Here is an 18731-nt window from a genome sequence, read left to right as displayed (position 1 = left end):
CCTTCCCGGCTGCAGTCAGAAGAAAAGATATGGTAATGGAAGCAGGGTCAGAGAGATGCTATGTTGCTGGCTTTGAAGATGGAGCGAGGGGACCACAGCCTCTAAAAGCCAGAAAAGACAAGGAAACGAACCTTGATTTTATCCCAGTGAGACCCGTGTGGGACTTCTGACCTACAGAACTGGAAGACAATAAATATATGTTGTTTTAAGGCCACTAAATTTGTGGTCATTTGTTACAGCAGCAATAATAAGCATCTGTCTGGTAAAAATACAAGACCGTCATGTTAATCTTAAACCACTTTCAAAGGCTTTAAAAAGGGAAACTGCCTGAGAAGATTAAAGCCTGCTAACACACACGTTGCATTAGCCTGGGATCTTATGTCCTGAGCATAAAGCAACTTAACACAGAAATCTACGTATATGTTCTTCTAAACAGCAATTAAACTCACAATTAGACAACTGGTTGTGTATGCTGATCTCCAGAACCCTCTACTCTGTGCTCACAGCCCACAAAAATTATTTTGACTATTAAACCAAAGCAATTTTACCAGAGACCCATGTGGCAAACTGTCAGGAACAAAGTCTGCAAAATACATGTTTAGTCTTAGAAAGATCATAACTCTCGCAGTACAGTTGGAACTCTTTTTTTAACATTCAATATCCAAAATTTACATTCAGAGAAATATAAACACGTGAATCACTGCTGAATCGGAACATCTGGATATTTTTGCACCAAAAAGAGATACTTTTTGTGACATTCTGAATTGTTTCCAAAGGTGTCTTCCTCTGGACTCCTGAGTTGTCAACATGAGCAAGTTTCTGGCAGGAGTCCTTAACAAAGGCAAACTAATGCAAAGACAAACTAACGCAAATCACTGTCATTGTTCCCGGTGTTGGCACTCTTCCTGCTTGAAGGAAAGGCAAATAAAAGGCATTTCACTGAGGATCTAATTTCCCTGGTGTGCCAAAGCTGACTTTTTAAAGCCACTTAGTGGATAAAGCTGTGTCCTTACTTCTAGGCTAATAAAAATATAAAACTCCAGACTTCATAAAGATTTTGGTTTCACCCAAGGTTCCACGAAAGTTTGAAACACCAGTCTCCCTCGATGCAATTAAAATATTTCAATTTATGGACAACTTTAAAGAGCACATCTATCAAAGTATAGGCCACTTAAATAGCGAGAGGATTTGTCTGCCTGTTAAATCCCATTGCTCCCCAGAGATGAGAACATCTCTGTTATTAAGTTAACCAGGTAAGGCTGCAAACAGGAGGAAGACTGAGCAGGCTAAGTCAGGGGCTGCCATAATGCTCTGTAATGGAAAAGCCTGCTGATATTTCTGTTGACATCTCATGCTCAAGGTGCTTAGGAAAGTATCACATTATTTGGCAAAAACATCCTGTGGCTGAATCAGCAGATTTAATGGAAAGTCCCTATGTATGCCATTTGTATGCAGACGAGGTTCTGGAGAGACATATTTGGTTGACATAAAAACAAGAAACAACAGTTTAATGTACAACTAAATTTGCCTATATGCGGAGGTAACCTTAAATATCTTTGGTATTTTTTTTTAATTTGCTGATAAAAAGTACTTGAATAAAAACACTGATAAATACCAATATAATTGTATTGCTTTTAATTATGTAAACTTAGCCCTTTGATATCTTTGCTACTAAACCTAGATTCCCTATCAGCCTCTAAATAAATTTATTTCAAATCTGCTCATCTTTACTTACAGGCTAATCTATATATTTTAATGGTCTTTGGTATGAAAATACTGATCTTGTAATATTTGGCATAAAAATGACATGCACATATCAGTACTTACAGCAAATAAGTCTTTGGAAAAGAAAATAGTTACCATTTGCATATTAGCCCTTTTGGAGTGAAATACCATGAAGTAAGACCACTATGGGAAATAAGTCAGAACCTTCACATTTTAGTTACAATTTCATACTCAAGACTTCAAAGAAGCTTGCTTTGGCCAAGTAAAAAAGAAGTCTTTGCTGTACACTAAATATCTTACTCAGTGAGATCAAAATATTTATCTTTGGTGAAAAGATTTTTTTTTTCTCTCCAACAAGTAGTTTCAACAATTTAAAATACTTGACTCTAATACTGTGGAGTTGAAGATTTACTTGCTAAAGAAAAAAAATTACACTTGAAATTCTTTGGAACTATTTGCTGGTAAAGAACGTATTTTAAATGCTCTGGTAACAATAAGGTAGTTAAAATTACTAGTCTATTTAACTATAACAATCAATATAAACCCTATTACTTTGGGTTAGTAACTACTTGTATAAACTTCATACCTATAGATGTTTCTAGTTAATTCAATTTGTGTGTGGGGGGGAATTATAGTCAAATTTTCACTTTCTACTGAAAATTCTTTGGTAACAGATTATTACGAAAAAACCTGTATAAGAACAAGATGAAAAGGTGAAAAAGTAAAACAATGTACTGGTAAATAATTAGCAAATAGTTATAGCCTAAAGATCTATAATAACTATGGGCCTATTCATCAAAAACCAAACAAACAAAATACTTTCCTCAAGGACTTCAGATCATCTTTTTAGGCTTTTGAAACAATTCAAATCCATACAATCCTAGACACATCTTCCATAAGCATGATGGATGATGTGTTCGCTTTAGATTTTGTTTGCTTTTTAAGGAAAGTTTAAAAAATAAAATGAACTCATTGAACTCCTTAATTTCAGATACTGATAAAAGTTGGCCCCACATACTTCTACTTACAAACCCAAAAACGCCATACCCTGTCAATTTGCCCATGCTTCCATGAGGCAGCTCAAAAGTAACAAAATGTTCCCTGAGTACAGGAAAAAAAAATAATACTAGAATAACTTTAAAAGGAGGTAGTATAAAACAGGAGCTATAAAGGCAGGAGAGGCATTTTTCCTTGCCTCAGATTGTTCACCTAAAGCTCTGCTTCTTTTGTTTTGCCAGGAAGCCCATACTCAGATAGCTAAATGGGGGACTTTGAATTTAGTTCAGAAGTGGTTGCTGGCACTTAATGTTGGTTTGCTTCTGAACACATCCAGTTTGGCACAAAACTACAGATTAAAAAACAGTAAAAAAAAAAAAATGTTGTATCATCAGATGTTAGGATAGGAGATGATAGAGGGGGGACTAATATTTGATTTTAGAACACCCTTTACCATGAGCCCCCCTCTCTAAACCAAAGGTTTCAAGGGGAAACCCATTAAGATTCCTTTTAAAACGAGGCACAAAACTCATTTCCAGATAATTTGAAAAAATACTTTAAAAAAGATATGGGGCCCCCTCTCTACACCATGTGTTTAAATCTTTATCCTCTCCCACCGCTGGTCACCTGGTAGGTAACTGTCTCGTGATTGAGAGAAAGACTAGTCTATGTGGCTAAGGAAATAGTTTGCTGATTTCAAACCAGGAAGAGGATTAACTCACTCCTGAAGTTAGAACTTCTCGTTCACAGCATTGACATTGAAGGAAGAATAGAGTACCAAACTCTCTTACGAATTCAAGAAAATACAAGTAGGGTTGTAGAGCTCTGAATACTTAGCCCTAAACAAAACCTGCATGAAAACAAACCAAACGCTTTGATAAGATACTGTACATCAAAATAGTCATTGATATAATCCAAGAAACTCTTAAAGGCAACTCTTTCTACTCCTGTCCTGAACAACTTCATGAATATTAAAAAGATATAAGGCAAGGAATTTCATAATATATAATGGAAGGCACTGTTACCATGATAACTCAAGTTCATTTTACTGCCTACTGTTGCATTTATCTTCATTCTTACTATTTCATGAAATTTCTTCACCCCTTTAAGCCAAGCTGGGATTCCAAAAAAAAAAAACCAAAAAACCAAATACTCTAACCTATTCTTTATCTGCTTTCTGCATGGTTTTGCAGCTAATACTGGAAATGTTGAAGATGCTTTGCAATCTAGACAGTGCAGCCTTTGGCCGTGTCAGGCAAAGGCGAAGCAGAAAAGGCCCGGCTCTAGGCAGGCTGAGGTTTGGGATACAGCAGATCAAGCGCTCAGACCCAACGCCCACAACACAAAGGCCCTTGAAGCAACAGTATTCCCTCTATGCTACTGAGTAGTTCTGTTCTCAAAAGAGATACACTGTTTTGTTTTGGTTATTCATTAAAATAAACAGTCCCACTTTTTCTCTTCTCAGTGGTTTGACGTCCTCACAACCAGAGGTGTTAAATTATCCAACCATGCAGATGTCATAGTTTTTTAAAAAATCAGAGCTTCAGATAAACATTCTTACTCATCTACCTATATGACTCCTTTGATCACACACATACACATACAGCAATGAAAACAAAATGCTACTAGGAAGTATCATTGGTTATGCAGCTGAGATAAACTATCACAACAAACGAGGTAACAAAGTTGTCTTCTGAGTTTACCACCTGGCAAACTGAGGTAGATAGTCAGCAAAGGGGCTTTCGAAAGTCTTCCCTTCGCTCCAGTGATATATTTTATAATCCAGTCAAATATCTTGACTGTCTTTTCACATTGCTGACAACGAAACATTCAAAATACGTGAGTTTAAAAATAAAAAACAAAACACATTCAAAAAAAGCTGAAATACCCAATAAGACATCAAGATTTTCACAAAAGGCTTTGGCTCCCTGTTCATTGTCCTTCGAACAGGCTCAAAGGTGAGAATACCTGAACATGGCTGTCTAGATTGGAAAATCATTTTTATCAAAGCACATCATGGCAGATGGGGGCTGCAGAACGGAAGAGGAAGTTTGCTCAGCATCCAATGGCACTGCAGGGTCTTCACATCTCCTCAGTGAGGGATCCCCACCAGAATCACTGCCAGTGAAGGAACTGGAGGTCAGGGGGGTGGTACTTATAACTGAAGACAGGTGTATCTCATCATTGGACTCGTGGGAGAACCTTCCAGAATCCCCAGTCTCATGGCTGCCTTCACTATTCGCCGAATGCTCAGTATCAGCTGTAACACCAAAGGGTCTTGGGAAGCTGGTTGTTTGACCCGGGGAGCTGGGGGAGTCTTCATCACTGATTAATACAGTAGTGCCTGGCTGGTAAAAGCAGACTGCTTGAGTAAATCTTCTTTGAGGCTGGGCAAAAATACATAAAACACCATCAGTGACAATAGAGGGCTCTGAAAAATAATAAATCTGGTTTTACACGTTCTATATATTCTGAGATAGCAAACTGTTCAAGTACATGGGTGAAAGGTCATCATCATGAAGGGTTTGTCTAGGTCAGGGTTCCCCACCAAGGAGTAGGAGCACATCAGAATTACTGGGTCAAGTGAAGTGTCAACATGCTTCTTCAGGGATTCTGATGCACGCTCCTACCCCATCCCTTTCTCCATTGCCCCTACTCCCCACTGAAAACTACAGCTCTGATCACTGTTCCGATTGTCATTTCAGTAATCACCCACCATGACTTTCCATAGAGTCATGCCCAAAATTAATAAAATCCCATCCAGACAGAAAACACAGAAATTAGAGCATTCATTTATGTTTTCCTCTCTTTGAAATTATCATTTCATATACCACAGGTTGTCAGAGACTTTTCTCATTTAGGTGGGTTACCTGCTCAACTTTCGTCTTCTTAGAATCTTGGAAAAAAAGCCATTTTTTCTTAGAGTTGTTTTTAATTATAGGACCATAGCTATTAATTATCAGGTCCGTTCCTCCCTAGAGAAATAAAAGGGGAAAATGTAAATATCTTGGTATCATAGATTTCAGTTTATCACAAGTAGTACACAAAATATTTAACTGTTAAAAGAAATCACTATTTCTTCTTAAAAGAAATCACTATTTCTTCTTTTACACAAGCAGCACACAACAAATTCAGGGTATTTGTGAGCGATCAGAAAGATATAATAGGTTTCTTCTCTTTTTTTTTGAGGAAGATTAGCCTTGAACTGACATCTGCTGCCAATCCTCCTCTTTTTGCTGAGGAAGACTGGCCCTGAGCTAACATCTGTGCCCATCTTCCTCTACTTTCTATGTGGGATGCCTGCCACAGCATGACTTGCCAAGCGGTGGGTAGGTCTGCACCCAATAACCGAACCAGCGAACCTTGGGCTGCTGAAGCAGAACATGCGAACTTAACCACTGTGCCACAGGGCTGGCCTCAATAGGTTTATTCTTAAGAGAGATAAATATGCTGAAGTATTTGGGATGAAGCATAATGATTCCAAAACTTCTTTTCAAATGGGACAGCAAACAAAAAGAGAGAGAGAGAGAAAAAATGATAAGATATTGACAATTATTTGTGCATTCCTCATATTATTCTTTCAACCTTTCCAGATGTTTGAAAAATTTTAAAAGCATTTGGGGAGGAAAAAAAATGGGCCCACATACATTCAACAAAATGGCAACAGATGGGGGATCAAGCCTTAGGGTAACCCAAAAGATCTGTCCTCTAAACTGGCTTCTCTCCTTCACTCAGGCCTCCACTCTGCACTGCCTCCTTTCACTTTAGATTCTCCCTCTATTTTTCCACATCTTCCTCCCACTCTGCTTCTCCCCAATCCTTTCTCATGTCTAGTTCCAAGTAAGTAGTTACAGAACCACAGTGTATTTTAGTACTTCTTATGCTTAATTTAAAAGTTTTAGTTTCTAATGTTTTAGATTAATTTGAAATAAATTGAATGGCTTACATTTCTATTAGAAAATAAAAGCTAAATTAAATTGCAAACAAAAAAGACAAGGGGAGTAGCAAAAATCAATTCATTCTTATTTACCCATAATATTTATAGCCCATAGCACTATGCTGGATACAAGTAGATTGCATCTGTTAAATACAATTGTATAAAATTTAATAGAAAAATTGTCTGAAATTTTGTTACATTTTTGTTATTATAAATTTTAGGGAAGTGTTGGGGAAAAATAATTTACAGCAGTATTTGGCCAACTTGTTCTGTAAAGGGCCAGAGAATAAAGAGTTTAGGCTTTGTAGACCACATATAACCCCTATCACGTTTTCTCCTTCTTCTTTTCTTTTTTTCTTTATCCAAACTACCTTTAAAAATGTAAAATTCTTAGCTCAAGGGGTGACCATACAAAAACAGGCCATGGGCTGGGCTGGGCTGTAGTTTACTGACGCCTGATTTATAGCACATTGGTTAAGAGAGCTATTACAATAATGCACACTATCTAATGTTGCAGGGTGACTAAAAATAATTTTTAGTTGGTGCTCGTAATGCTTATCACTGTACTATTATTACACATAGTGGAAAGGACATGAAGTAACATCCTCTAATGACATTACTATCTCCAACTTCCTCAGGCCACAAAGGGAAGGATCTTGAGACATCTATTGAGATGTTCCATATTTTTAAAATGTTATTCTTACCCAGAATGTTCTGATGCTCAATTCAGTTCAAAAAATCAATCAAACTAAGTCTAAAATGGATTAATAAACAAATTGTCCACCCGGAAAATACAAGGAAGTTTAAATTATAGTATATATAGATGAATGATCCTGGTGTCCTTATTTAAGACATCTTAGCTCCATATAATCCCATCTAGTTGAATTTACACTAACTTCTCATTTTTTCTCTCTCTCTTTCATTCTTTATTCTTTTATCCTTTATCTAACCCTACCTTCTTCTCCTCAAATATTTTACATAAGGAATGATCTGGGTGAAACTCTTCTACATTTCCTTAAGTGGAGTACGGATAAAATACATTCAATATATAATTTTTTAGTAAGTAAATTTTACACATAAAGAGAAGATGAATGGAGGAAAGGATTACACAGCAAGTCAGTCTCTCAGCTGGGAGTACCTTTGCATCAATGAAGTTGTTTGGCATTATCATCGGCATTAAGGATTCTTCATTTTCTACAGCTCCTTCCAGGTTCTTTCCTACTTCATTGCCACTAGCTAGGGAGGCACTGGTCCGAGATAAATGTTGAGTGCCATTCTGTACCATCTTGGAAGCTGATGATTTTCTAAGATATTGTAAGAAGAAGAAACTTCTAACTTCACAGAAGATATAGGCAAATGTACCAGATTTGGCCTATAATCACAACTTTGAAAACAATGGAATTGTTTAATGCTATTTCTCAAATATCTTTAGAAACTAAGTAATCAGATTTTAACTCCAACTCATTGTTGCAAACTTTTATGACTTGAGGAAGCTTTTTTCTTTCTCTTTGCCCCAATATCTGCTTATATAAAATTACTTTTTACAAACACTTAATAAAAAACTTAATATTCCCCAAGTGCTATTATTTAGTATTGTTGATTATTTACAATTTGTGCAGAAATTATAATTTTTAATTTAAACATTCTCCTTCAGGTCTGCAGTGTGTCACACTAACATAACAATTCACTTGCTGATTAATGATGGCAAATTTACAGCAGAACTTCTGCAAGATTTAGGCATCACTAAAACAGTGTGCATAAAGAGTTTATTAAAAATTCTGAAAGTGAGAAACTTGGACGGTAAAACTAAGCCAGTTCAATATACAAAAAGATGTTAGCACTAACTCTTTCATTAATACAAAAGATTTTCTGAGTATGTTTCTATGCCTAAGTACCAAAAGCAAAGAGAGTAAACTCTGAATAACCTATGCTAATGGAAGGAGTCTAGTAACTGGAATTACCTAAAAGTGATATGTATTTGACTTTGATTTTTTTAATTGAAAAAAGACCTTAAGAAAATAAATAAAAGCAAAAGCCAAAATATAAAGGTTAGAAAGAGACAAGTTCACCGAATGCTGAGAGTTTAGCTGAAGTCCAACTATAGATCAGATTTTTTGACAGAGTTTATAGAGAACCAATCTCCAGTTATTACACGTTTTAATCCATATCTGGAGAATCCGAAATGTATGCCCTTGTGGTGGTGAGAGTGGAGCTCCAGGCATTCCAGGCTACTTAAATATGAAACTATTCCAGACAGTAAAAAAATCTTCTCAAGCAGAAGATACATCAGATAGTGTCATTAAAAAAAAACAAAAACAAACAACCCCAAGGACACCCTTTGTTTTTCTCAAAATACTAAGGAAATGAGGAAACTACGACCTCATTTAAGAATATTTTATTGGCAGAGTAATTTTTCAAATGGCAAGAAAATAATAGCCTTCCAAAGTGAGCACACCTCTATAGCTGTAAGAACTCAAGTAACAATAATTTTAAAGTGGGAAATCCCAGTTACTCTAAAAGGCACTTGATTTCAATTTGCTTCTTGTGGTTACTGCAATTTAAATGTTTTTTAACCACCTCCACATCGCTAGCAATGGAAACACACCTGGCTTTACTTCGGTATATCAAGATGAGAACACAGATGAGGATGCAGGTCAAGGCGATGCCAACGCCTACGGCAATGCCAGTCATTGATTTTTGGTCCAGATGGTAATAGCCTGAATAAACTAGAAGGGGAAACACATTCACTGAGAATCAATCAGAAAAATAAATGATTCTATTTATCCGAATTCTCAGATATTTGCTTTTCTATAGTTTTCCTTTATCTCATTGGAAAACTCTTGGCCTCTGTGTCTAAGCAGAAAAGACATACATTACTCTTTCATAAGTTCTCTCAAAGATGGGTTTATCTTCCAATACTGAAGATTTTAAATATGAGTTCTAGATAATAAATTATTATATCAAACATGAACATCAGTTAATAATTTATAATGCTAAAAGGCACAAGGCAGAGATGTTCCTTGAGGAACCAAAGGATAGCTTTCATGTCATGTTACCTTAAAAGCAGATGTGTATGTATATAGAAGATTAGTTTTCCATGTACGTATTTGCATTTCCATAGCACTGCTTCTTAAATTTTAATATGCATATGAGTCACCAGGGGATATGTTAAAATGCACATTGTGATTCACCAGGTCGGGGGTGGGGCCTGTGATTCGGCATGTCCAGGAAGCTCTCAGGTGATTCTCATGCTGCTGGTCCTCAGACACTTTGAGTAGCAAGGTATTTGGGAAGGGAATGTGAGCCCTGCTCTCCACTTCCCCTGATGAGATGGTAGCTACCGTGGCCACCTCCTTCCTGTGCTGAAATCTGACTGCCCTGCCCTTCTCTTTTTTTCTCCTCTCCTTCCCAGTCTGTCTCTCTCTTTCACACACACAAAAACACACAGACACACTCACATACACACGCACACGCAGCACTGAATGACTACCCTCGAAGGAACGAGGAATCCTTAATGCTGTCCTGAGTTCAGCTTGCTTTTCCTCCATTTAAAGCTGTTCCTTGCCCCCAGTGCAGACACACCAGGCCCACTCCCCCAGAGAGGAGGAAAAGGTGGTGCCTAGTCGACTCTGTACCACAGGAGTCCCCCGCTTCCTTCAGAACAGAAGGAAGTTGCCCTGAGTGGAGTGAGAGTGGCTCTTTGAAGATATTATTTCCAAATGCTTTCTGGAGAGAAACAACTTTCTCTCTGGAAAGGCTGTTTTTTTTTTTTTTGTGGTAAAAACTCTTAATGAAAACCATGCTCTTCTTAGCTTGAACACCACAACCACCACTGCTGTTTATTCCCATGAAACCTCCCAGGAAGCCTACTCCCACCAGTTCATGCGGGTGTGGCTCGTCTGTGTTGGTGGCTGCACAGCCGGGAAGAGAAGTAACTGGGACACAGTGGTCTGAAAAATGCAGTTACTTCTGAGGTAGGTTTGTCTCCTTCTGGGAGAGCAGAGAATAGCTCCGAGACTCCACAGCATCAGGACCTCACCAGCAACAACTCCAGGAGCAGGTTTCGGCATACGGCCACGGTAGGGGCAGAAATAAAGTGCTGAGGAGTTGAAGAACACATATGTATTCTATTTTCTTAAGAAAAATCAGGGACTAGGGCAGCATACAGACCTTTGGCATCAGCAGAATCTAGACGCTTGGGCTTCTGATTTGACTCAGAAGTTTCCTTTGGAAGTACTGCCAGCTCTACAGAATTTGAAAAGGGTCCTTCTCCCACCTCATTAGAGGCAGATATCTTGACGATGTACACATTTCCTGCCACCAGGTTTTCTAGCAAGGCCATGGTCATTGCCCCTATATCAATTACAAATTAAGAAAACTTTACCTTTTATTCATTTTTTCAATCACACAATTATGGTCCTTTATTTTTTTATATTTTCATTTTATTATTTTATATTTTTGAGGAAGATTAGCCCTGAGCTAACATCCGCTGTCAATCCTCCTCTTTTTGCTGAGGAAGATTGGCCCTGAGCTAACATCGACGCCCATCTTCCTCTACTTTATATGTGGGACGCCTGCCACAGCATGGTTTGATAAGCAGTGCTAGTCCATGCCCAGGATCTGAACCAGTGAACCCTGGGCCGCTGAAGTGGAGCACATGACCTTAACCGCTATGCCACTGGGCTGGCACCGTGGTCCTTTATTTTTAAAACGTATGTATAATGTTTTACTCTTTATATAGATATGGATACAAAGAGCACTAAAAATACTTTATTATGGAATATTTCAAACACAGGTAAAGAGAGAACGGTATAACGAACTCAGATCTAACAATTATAATTAGATTTTTAAAATCCAAAGTGAGAGTCTGTTTTTTCTTTTAGAAATGTTTAAACCACTCGTGGTAATCACTGTGACAGATGATCTTGTTCTTACTTCTTAAATTAGAAATAATAACACAATTATTTTTGAAAGTATGACTATATTTTTCACCCTCCTAATCATTATCCTAAGATTTCTTAAATATAAACAGGAAATAAAATGTCAAAGTCATGTAGGAACCTCAGAGTGTTGAAGACCTAGACCTCAGATTAACTACCAAAATTATTACCAGCAATCTGCCTAGCATCTACTTCTCTCCAAAAGTAATCATCATTTGAATTTATGTAAGATATTTGGGACTGAAAGGTATTTTCTCTGTTGGCATGACTGCTAAGGATCCCTATTTGGGTACTGCTATTTCTTGAGGGGTCTGTCTGCTCTCGTTCTGCCACTGCACTGAAGTATTTTTCTTACAAAAGGGACTCCCACCCTAGGAATTAATCCTAACGTTAAGAAAGGAGGTGTAATAGAAATTCAACCAGAAAGTTGTTCCAGTACAGCATCTGTGGGTGGCTATTCACAGGGGAACCTAGCTTTCCTCCAGTGATTTCATCTCATTTTTTCCCGACTCAGGGCATCTTTACAAAGCTTCAAAGAGCTTACAATAGCTTGTGGCAGATACCTCCAGGCCAGAGCTGGCTACTCTAGTGAACTTGCTAGAGTATATTTCATAATGCAAGTGAAATGTGGGGTGATCTTAGAGCTAAGGTCATGATTCAGAGGCCACCTCTGCAGGTCACATGGCGTGAGGCAGCCGAACCCAATGGCTATGTGAGGAGCCAAACACGGCTTGTTTTCATGTTCTTTGGTTTCAACTTGGCCCGGAGGGAGTGTGAGCAACCTGAGTACACAACTGTTAAATAAACAAACCGACCCTTATTCAGAATCGGGAAGACTCTTTCCACTGTTACCATGTTCTCAGGCAGGTGAATTAAAAAACAAAGAAGTATTGTGACATGTCACAATTAGCTAGAAGGAAGAGCATTTCAATTTCTTCACAAATAGACATATAAATCAATAGAGTTTCTGTTGATCATAGAATACTTTACATTTAATTTTAAAAAGTGCTTGGCAAAAACCAATCACTACCAGAAATTAAAAGTCTCTTCATTTAATTAAATTTATAAGCGGACAAGCTGGGCACTGTGTGTATGTGCACTCCCCTTCCTTCCAGAGTCTTCCTTCAGACCAAAAAGGGAAACTAACATTCTGGTTTCCCTGTGAGCACAGTCAAAGCAGTTCTCAAAGAGTAAAGTGATCTGACTGTCTGTATTTTCTCAGCAGACTGTCTCAATCTCAGTGAGTGCGATTATTTCAGTCTACTGCCTTTTATATGTGTCTGAATCTTTAGCTAGACTAGGAGTTTCACATACCCGACAGTGTGACAGGCTCAGTCTTGGAGCAATATTGATCAAATGCTGGCATGCTACCCACCAAGTAACTTGTGACTTGGGGCACGTTACTGTACTTTACTTTCCTCCTGGGGGCAATAATTCCCACCTCATAAAATTATTATAAGGATTAAATAAACCGGCAGGTGTCTGACACAAGAGTATATACTCAACGCAAGTTAAGTTGTCTTCCTCAGCTCTGACCTCGCCCTCTGCCCTTTCTGGAGAACGGAAATTTTTTTCATATTTGAACAGCTTATAGTGGCTAGCATAACGCTTTGTACAAGACAATTCTCAGTAAATGCTGATTAAACTTACATTAAAATATGAGCTATTTGTCACCAAAGGAGTGTTCCTTGAAAATATAAAAGCAAATGGTAAGATTTCGAGGTGGGAGAAGTGCTGCAGAATGCAGTCAGACCTCGCTTCTGTCCACACTCTCTAAGTGATTTTTCTCCAGTTCCACAGTTTTAAATATCATCTACACACTGCTGACTTCTAAGTTATACCACTAGACCACACCTCTCCCATGCACTTAACCCTCCACTGCTTACTCAACCTCTCTACTTGGACATCGAAGAGACATCTCGAATTTTAACATGTTCAAACCAAACCTTTGACTTCCCCCACCAATTCTCCTTCTCTTTTTTTCTTACATTCCACATCAATCTGTGGCAAATCTAGCGGGCTGTTATTTCAAATTATATTCTAATAGCTTCTTATTACTTTCCCCGTTATCACTCCTGTCCAAACGCCCACCAACTCTCACGTGGACACCTGTGTATTAATGATCTCCCAACTTCTACTCTTACCTCCTTAGAATCAATTTTTCAGGTGGCTGTTTCAGGTGGCCGCCAGAGTAATCCCTTTAAAATGTAAATCTGATCAAAAGCCTCCAATGTCTTCCACCTCTCTTAGAATAAAATCTGTGGTCCATAAAGTCTGTCCTATAAGATCTACTCTTGGTTACCCCCCACCCCCAACCCCTCATTTCCCACTACCTGCTCTTCCCCTCACTCTAGCCTCCCTGGCCTTCTTCTTGTTTCTCTAACATGCCAAGCACACTTCTGTCTCAAGGCCCGTACAATTTCCTCAGATATCCACATGGCTCTGCTCAGATGTCATTTCTTCCAAAAGAACTTACCTTACTACCTCTGTCACTTTGTCTCTTCCCCATATCGTAGCTCTCTTTATAGCACTTATGACACTACCTGAATATTTATATGTTTGTTTGTGTATTGCCTGAGATGTAAGCTCCAATGGGGAAGGGACATTGTTTTGTTGCCAATGCCTAGAGAAGAGCCAGTCACACAGTAATCACTCAGTAAGAATTCACTTACTAGATCACTATGTTCGACTATTAGCAGTCCAATTTATTTGGCAAACGTTGAGTTAAATGGATTCCTTTATTGAACGACTTTAATTTCCAATGTGAATCTCTAATAGGAGGAAATAATATATGATGTTTCTCAAATTTATTTAGTTAAGGAACGTTTTGTTTCAAAGAAGGGCATCTTTACAATTTTGGGAAACTCATACTTTGAGCAACAGAGTTCAGGAACTACTGTGGTGGAGCATGATTTCCCACAGTGCCTTTCAGATTTTAAAATAATTGAGCAGTTTGTGCTGATTTACTGCATATGAGGAAGGTAAGGGCTATAATTTCTGATCCACTTTATATTACACACAAGCATAATTTCATATCACATTTCTGCTCCAACCATTTTCACCATGTACAATTTTAGCCGCAAATATCATATGGTCACCAGGAACATTTTTTTAATGTTTTGACTAAGAAAAAAAATCTTATTCCACTTGGCAATAAATATGTGAATTAACTAAACATGTAAATATGTATAAACATAATATGTGTAGAAGAAGATTAACAGACATACAGGAAAGAGATATTGATACTCTCCCTCTTCTTTTTTACCCCATCTTTTTCTGTATCTTTTACCTTTCCCAAAGTTGCCATAATTAGATACTAAAGACTATTTTACATTTTATTTTTTTCTTTAAATCCCATGTTGTATTCTTTGCATTTGTTTCAAAGTGGGTGACTCAAACCCTTTATATTTTTCTCTCTCAAAAAAGTAAACTAAATTGCTTTTTACTCATAATTGTTTATTTTGTTCTCTAAGAATTACTAGCATTAGCTATGAAAAAGGTTCTCTACATTTAACAAAAGACAAAGCTTTACACCGAGAATGTTTCTTAAAATCACAAAAGCAGGATACTAGGAAAACTACTTTTTCTCTATGCATGATTATGTAGTTACACAGGCTTGTATAAATACAAAAACCTGCAATTACAATTCACTTCACTCATGGGCCATCAGTGAGGCAAAATGTTGTTTTCTGAGCCTTGTCTGAAACTGACAAATTAATGCATTGAAAGGAACCAAAACAAAATACTGTTTAGTTTTAGGCAGGTACACAATGAAGAGCTAAATGAGGTATGTGCTCATGTGATCAAAATCCTTTATTAATAGTTATAGACAACATCTCATGAAATCATGTTAGTCCTTTGATCAAATGTTGTGCCAATAAATCATTTTGGAGTTAAACCGAATTATACATTTTAAGAATATTGTGGTACATTTGTATGGTACATTTTGGTGGTGAACATGATGTAGTCTATACAGAAGTCCAAATATAATGATGCACACCTGAAATGTATATTTTATAAATTAATTTTACCTCAATTAAAAAAAAAAGAATATTGTGGTATATTTTAAGACTAATAGCCCCAAATAAATTATGCCTCCATCTAGCTACACTTGTGGGCAGTCCTTCCTACACTAACTCTGGGCTTGCCTACGTGATTTGCTTTGCCCAGTGAGATATTAGCAAACGTGATGCAAGCAGAGGCTTGCAAAAGCTTTGTACATGGGGCTTCCTTCCTCTCTTCTGATGTTGGAACTCTCCCTTGCTGTTTTTAAGCTACCCACATTCTGTTGAAACTGTAAGATGATTACAGCCACATAAGTGACCTCAGGAGAGACCAAGAGAAGAACTAGCCAGCTGATCCCAGACCAAATTGCTGACTCACAGAATTGTGAGAAAATAAAATGGTTAAGGTTTAGAGTGGTTTGCTAGCTAGCAACAGATAATTGATACAAATATAAAACTGTATTGATGGCAAGTACTTAGTAATTTCAAGTCTCTTCAGTGGCTAGGAAATCATTATTTAGTGGGGCTTCTGTTTTAGGAAACATATGAATATACAATTATCAAAATTCTAGCTAAAATTGCCATTTGTTTATTTTACAACTGCATTTATATTACATCAATGTAAATGTCTGTTTTTTCTTTTTAAAGATTGGCACCTGAGCTAACATCTGTTGCCAATCTTCTTTTTTTCTTCTTCTTCTCCCCAAAGTGCTCCAGTATGTAGCTGTATATTCTAGGTGTGGGTCCTTCTAGTTGTGGCATGTGGGACGCCACCTCAGCATGGCCTGATGGGCGGTGCCATGTCCGGTCCAGGATCCAAACTGGCAAAACCCTAGGCCGCTGGAGCAGAGCAGGAGAACTTAACCACTCAACCACCGGGCCGGCCCCCACATCAATGTCTTTAAAGTATATTCTCTTAATTGGGTAGCTATTCCCCTAAAAGGTAAAATGTATATAGAAGTGCCTAGTACTGTAAAGTGTTTAGAATATGTAGATGGCCAACAAATTTCCTTCTTGAAATTCTTAAGTTTTCATTGCTTGACAAACAGTTCCTTTCCAAGCATGCATGTCTGAATTAAGAAAGTGCCAAAATAATGAAGTTTGACTATTTATGCGAGGGCCTAATTAAAAAGTGGCATATGAGACTTGTCCAAATGAAAGATCCAAAAACTTTAAAGAGGATATAACGATAAAAGCATGCAGTAAGAACACTGAGTTTTAGAATTCAGTTTTTCTCAGCTAAAAAAAAAATTGGTGTTAAAAAGTTAAATTCAGTGTTCTTAAGCCCTACCCAGCTTTTCTCTGTACTTAAGTGGACCCTAGTGTCATATGGGTCAATGTATTTGCACATAGACCATTTCAGTAGCTGTACAAAGGTCTTCTCTCTTAAACCAGATCTTCTTTCAGTGTTTGCTGCTCCCGGGCAAGACACACCCCCACTGGAAATCTAGCAATTATCTATAACAAATTCTCCCTCCCTCACCCGCCTCTCTCTCTCCTTAAGCTAGCAAGCCCTGTTGATTTTACCTCCGTAATATCTTTGAGCCATCCTCTCCTTTCCACCTCAATCCTTTACCACCTCTTTCCTGGACCACTACAATTACTAACTAGTCTGTCTGTGCTACTCCTCCCCTACTCCTCAACCAAACCTCTTCTATTCACAATGGTCAGTGTGATCTCTCTGAAACGTGAATCATACGCTCATGCTTAAAACACGTCGATGGCTTCCAATGCTCCCAGAATAAAATCAAAATGCTTCACAATTTGCTACTTCATAAATAAAAATTCAAAACAAACTCTAGATCCCTCTTTCCCTTTGTTTCCTTATATCATTGATAATCTTACTTTTTATCCTGTTTGGTAATTTATGATTGTATTTACCTTCTCGGTGTAGGACCTGCCACTCTCCTGCAATCCAGGCCTTCCTGGACGCATATAAGATAGTATAGCGTGTCACAACTGTCTCTGGGCCATCAGGGGGTTTCCAAGAAACCAGAGCAGTGTCATCTTCTATCAACGTCACCTTTACTCCAACTGGTGGGCCTGCTGGTGCTGTGCACACATGTAGAAAATATGGCATCACTAGGATAAAATGGCCATAAACACTCAAATATCTGGCTAATAGACTGATAGGCATAGAAAAGAGTTTGAAAACTAGAAACCACTATAAAAACATCTAAAAATCACAGCTTTTACAGATCATTAATGATAATAGTAAAACAGTATTTTTTATTCTTTTCCTGAAAGTTTATTTCATTTTTATAATGTTCAAAATGTTAAAAAAAAAAATATAAAGGAGATGGTAAATTCCTAGATGGGGAATTACTAAGTCACAGGTTGTAAGCATTTTTAGGGCTCTTGATATTGTTTTGCCAAATAGATAAATAGAAAGGTTTGCAGTTCCACCAGTAGCATCTTCCCATTAGACATTGAGTCTCACTCCACTAGATACTGAATCTAAGTTACACTTCTTACTAAAATGTATAGAACATATATTTAACCTGATCCAGGAAGCCACTGAAGAAAGCACTTCTGAGACCAAAACATTTAGTCATTGCCCAAAAAACTGTCAATCAGTCAGTTTATAGGGCAGACTTTAGAATAATAATTTATATCCACGAAAAGTGGTGAAGTCTTGGGATTTTAGTTGACCCCAGGTTTAATATGAGCTAAAAGTCTGAAGAGCTGCTTTTTGGCATCACATTTGGAATATTGCCAATACCACCGCAAGGCAGCCCTATGCTCACTGAAGTAAATGCCTTTTGCTTTCTCTCAGCATGATTATACAGAGCTGCGATGGTCCTTAGAGATCATCCAGTCCTTCACCCTCATTCTAGAGAAGAGGAAATGCAGGTCTAGAGACGCAAAGTATCTTGGCGAGAGCCATAGGTAAGCTTCAGAACTGGTGCCCTATCAGGCATCATATCTACTGCACTACGCACAGCATCAAGCCACCACTCAAACAGAAATAGGTTCTACTGTGGGCTCCTAACATTAAATACATTAGTCACTTACTTTCCTTTCAAATAATTTGGGAGCAGCCTTGAAAAGTACACTTGATTAAAAAAAACTTAGTTTCCCCTAAAAAGACACTTAAATTTAAGCCCCCTTGTTTGTGCAATACAAACA

The 18731-nt window shown here is 37.8% G+C and overlaps 1 protein-coding gene across 1 annotated transcript in view; it reads right to left on the bottom strand.

Annotated features, from left to right (window-relative positions):
* Window positions 1-1249: 1249 nt before the first annotated feature.
* Window positions 1250-18731, bottom strand: part of PRTG (protogenin) — a 111849-nt gene continuing 94367 nt past the window's right edge. The window contains exons 15-20 of the mRNA XM_014860447.3: window positions 17484-17654; window positions 10829-11011; window positions 9264-9384; window positions 7797-7962; window positions 5592-5696; window positions 1250-5108 (exon numbers count right to left, since the gene is read on the bottom strand). Of these exons, the coding sequence (XP_014715933.3) occupies window positions 4704-5108; window positions 5592-5696; window positions 7797-7962; window positions 9264-9384; window positions 10829-11011; window positions 17484-17654 (1151 nt within the window). The 3' untranslated portion in view covers window positions 1250-4703. The remainder of the gene's footprint in view (window positions 5109-5591; window positions 5697-7796; window positions 7963-9263; window positions 9385-10828; window positions 11012-17483; window positions 17655-18731) is intronic.

Source organism: Equus asinus, chromosome 2 (assembly GCF_041296235.1).
Source record: "Equus asinus isolate D_3611 breed Donkey chromosome 2, EquAss-T2T_v2, whole genome shotgun sequence".
Classification (NCBI taxonomy): Eukaryota; Metazoa; Chordata; class Mammalia; order Perissodactyla; family Equidae; genus Equus; species Equus asinus.
This window is presented reverse-complemented; position numbering and strand designations above follow the sequence as displayed.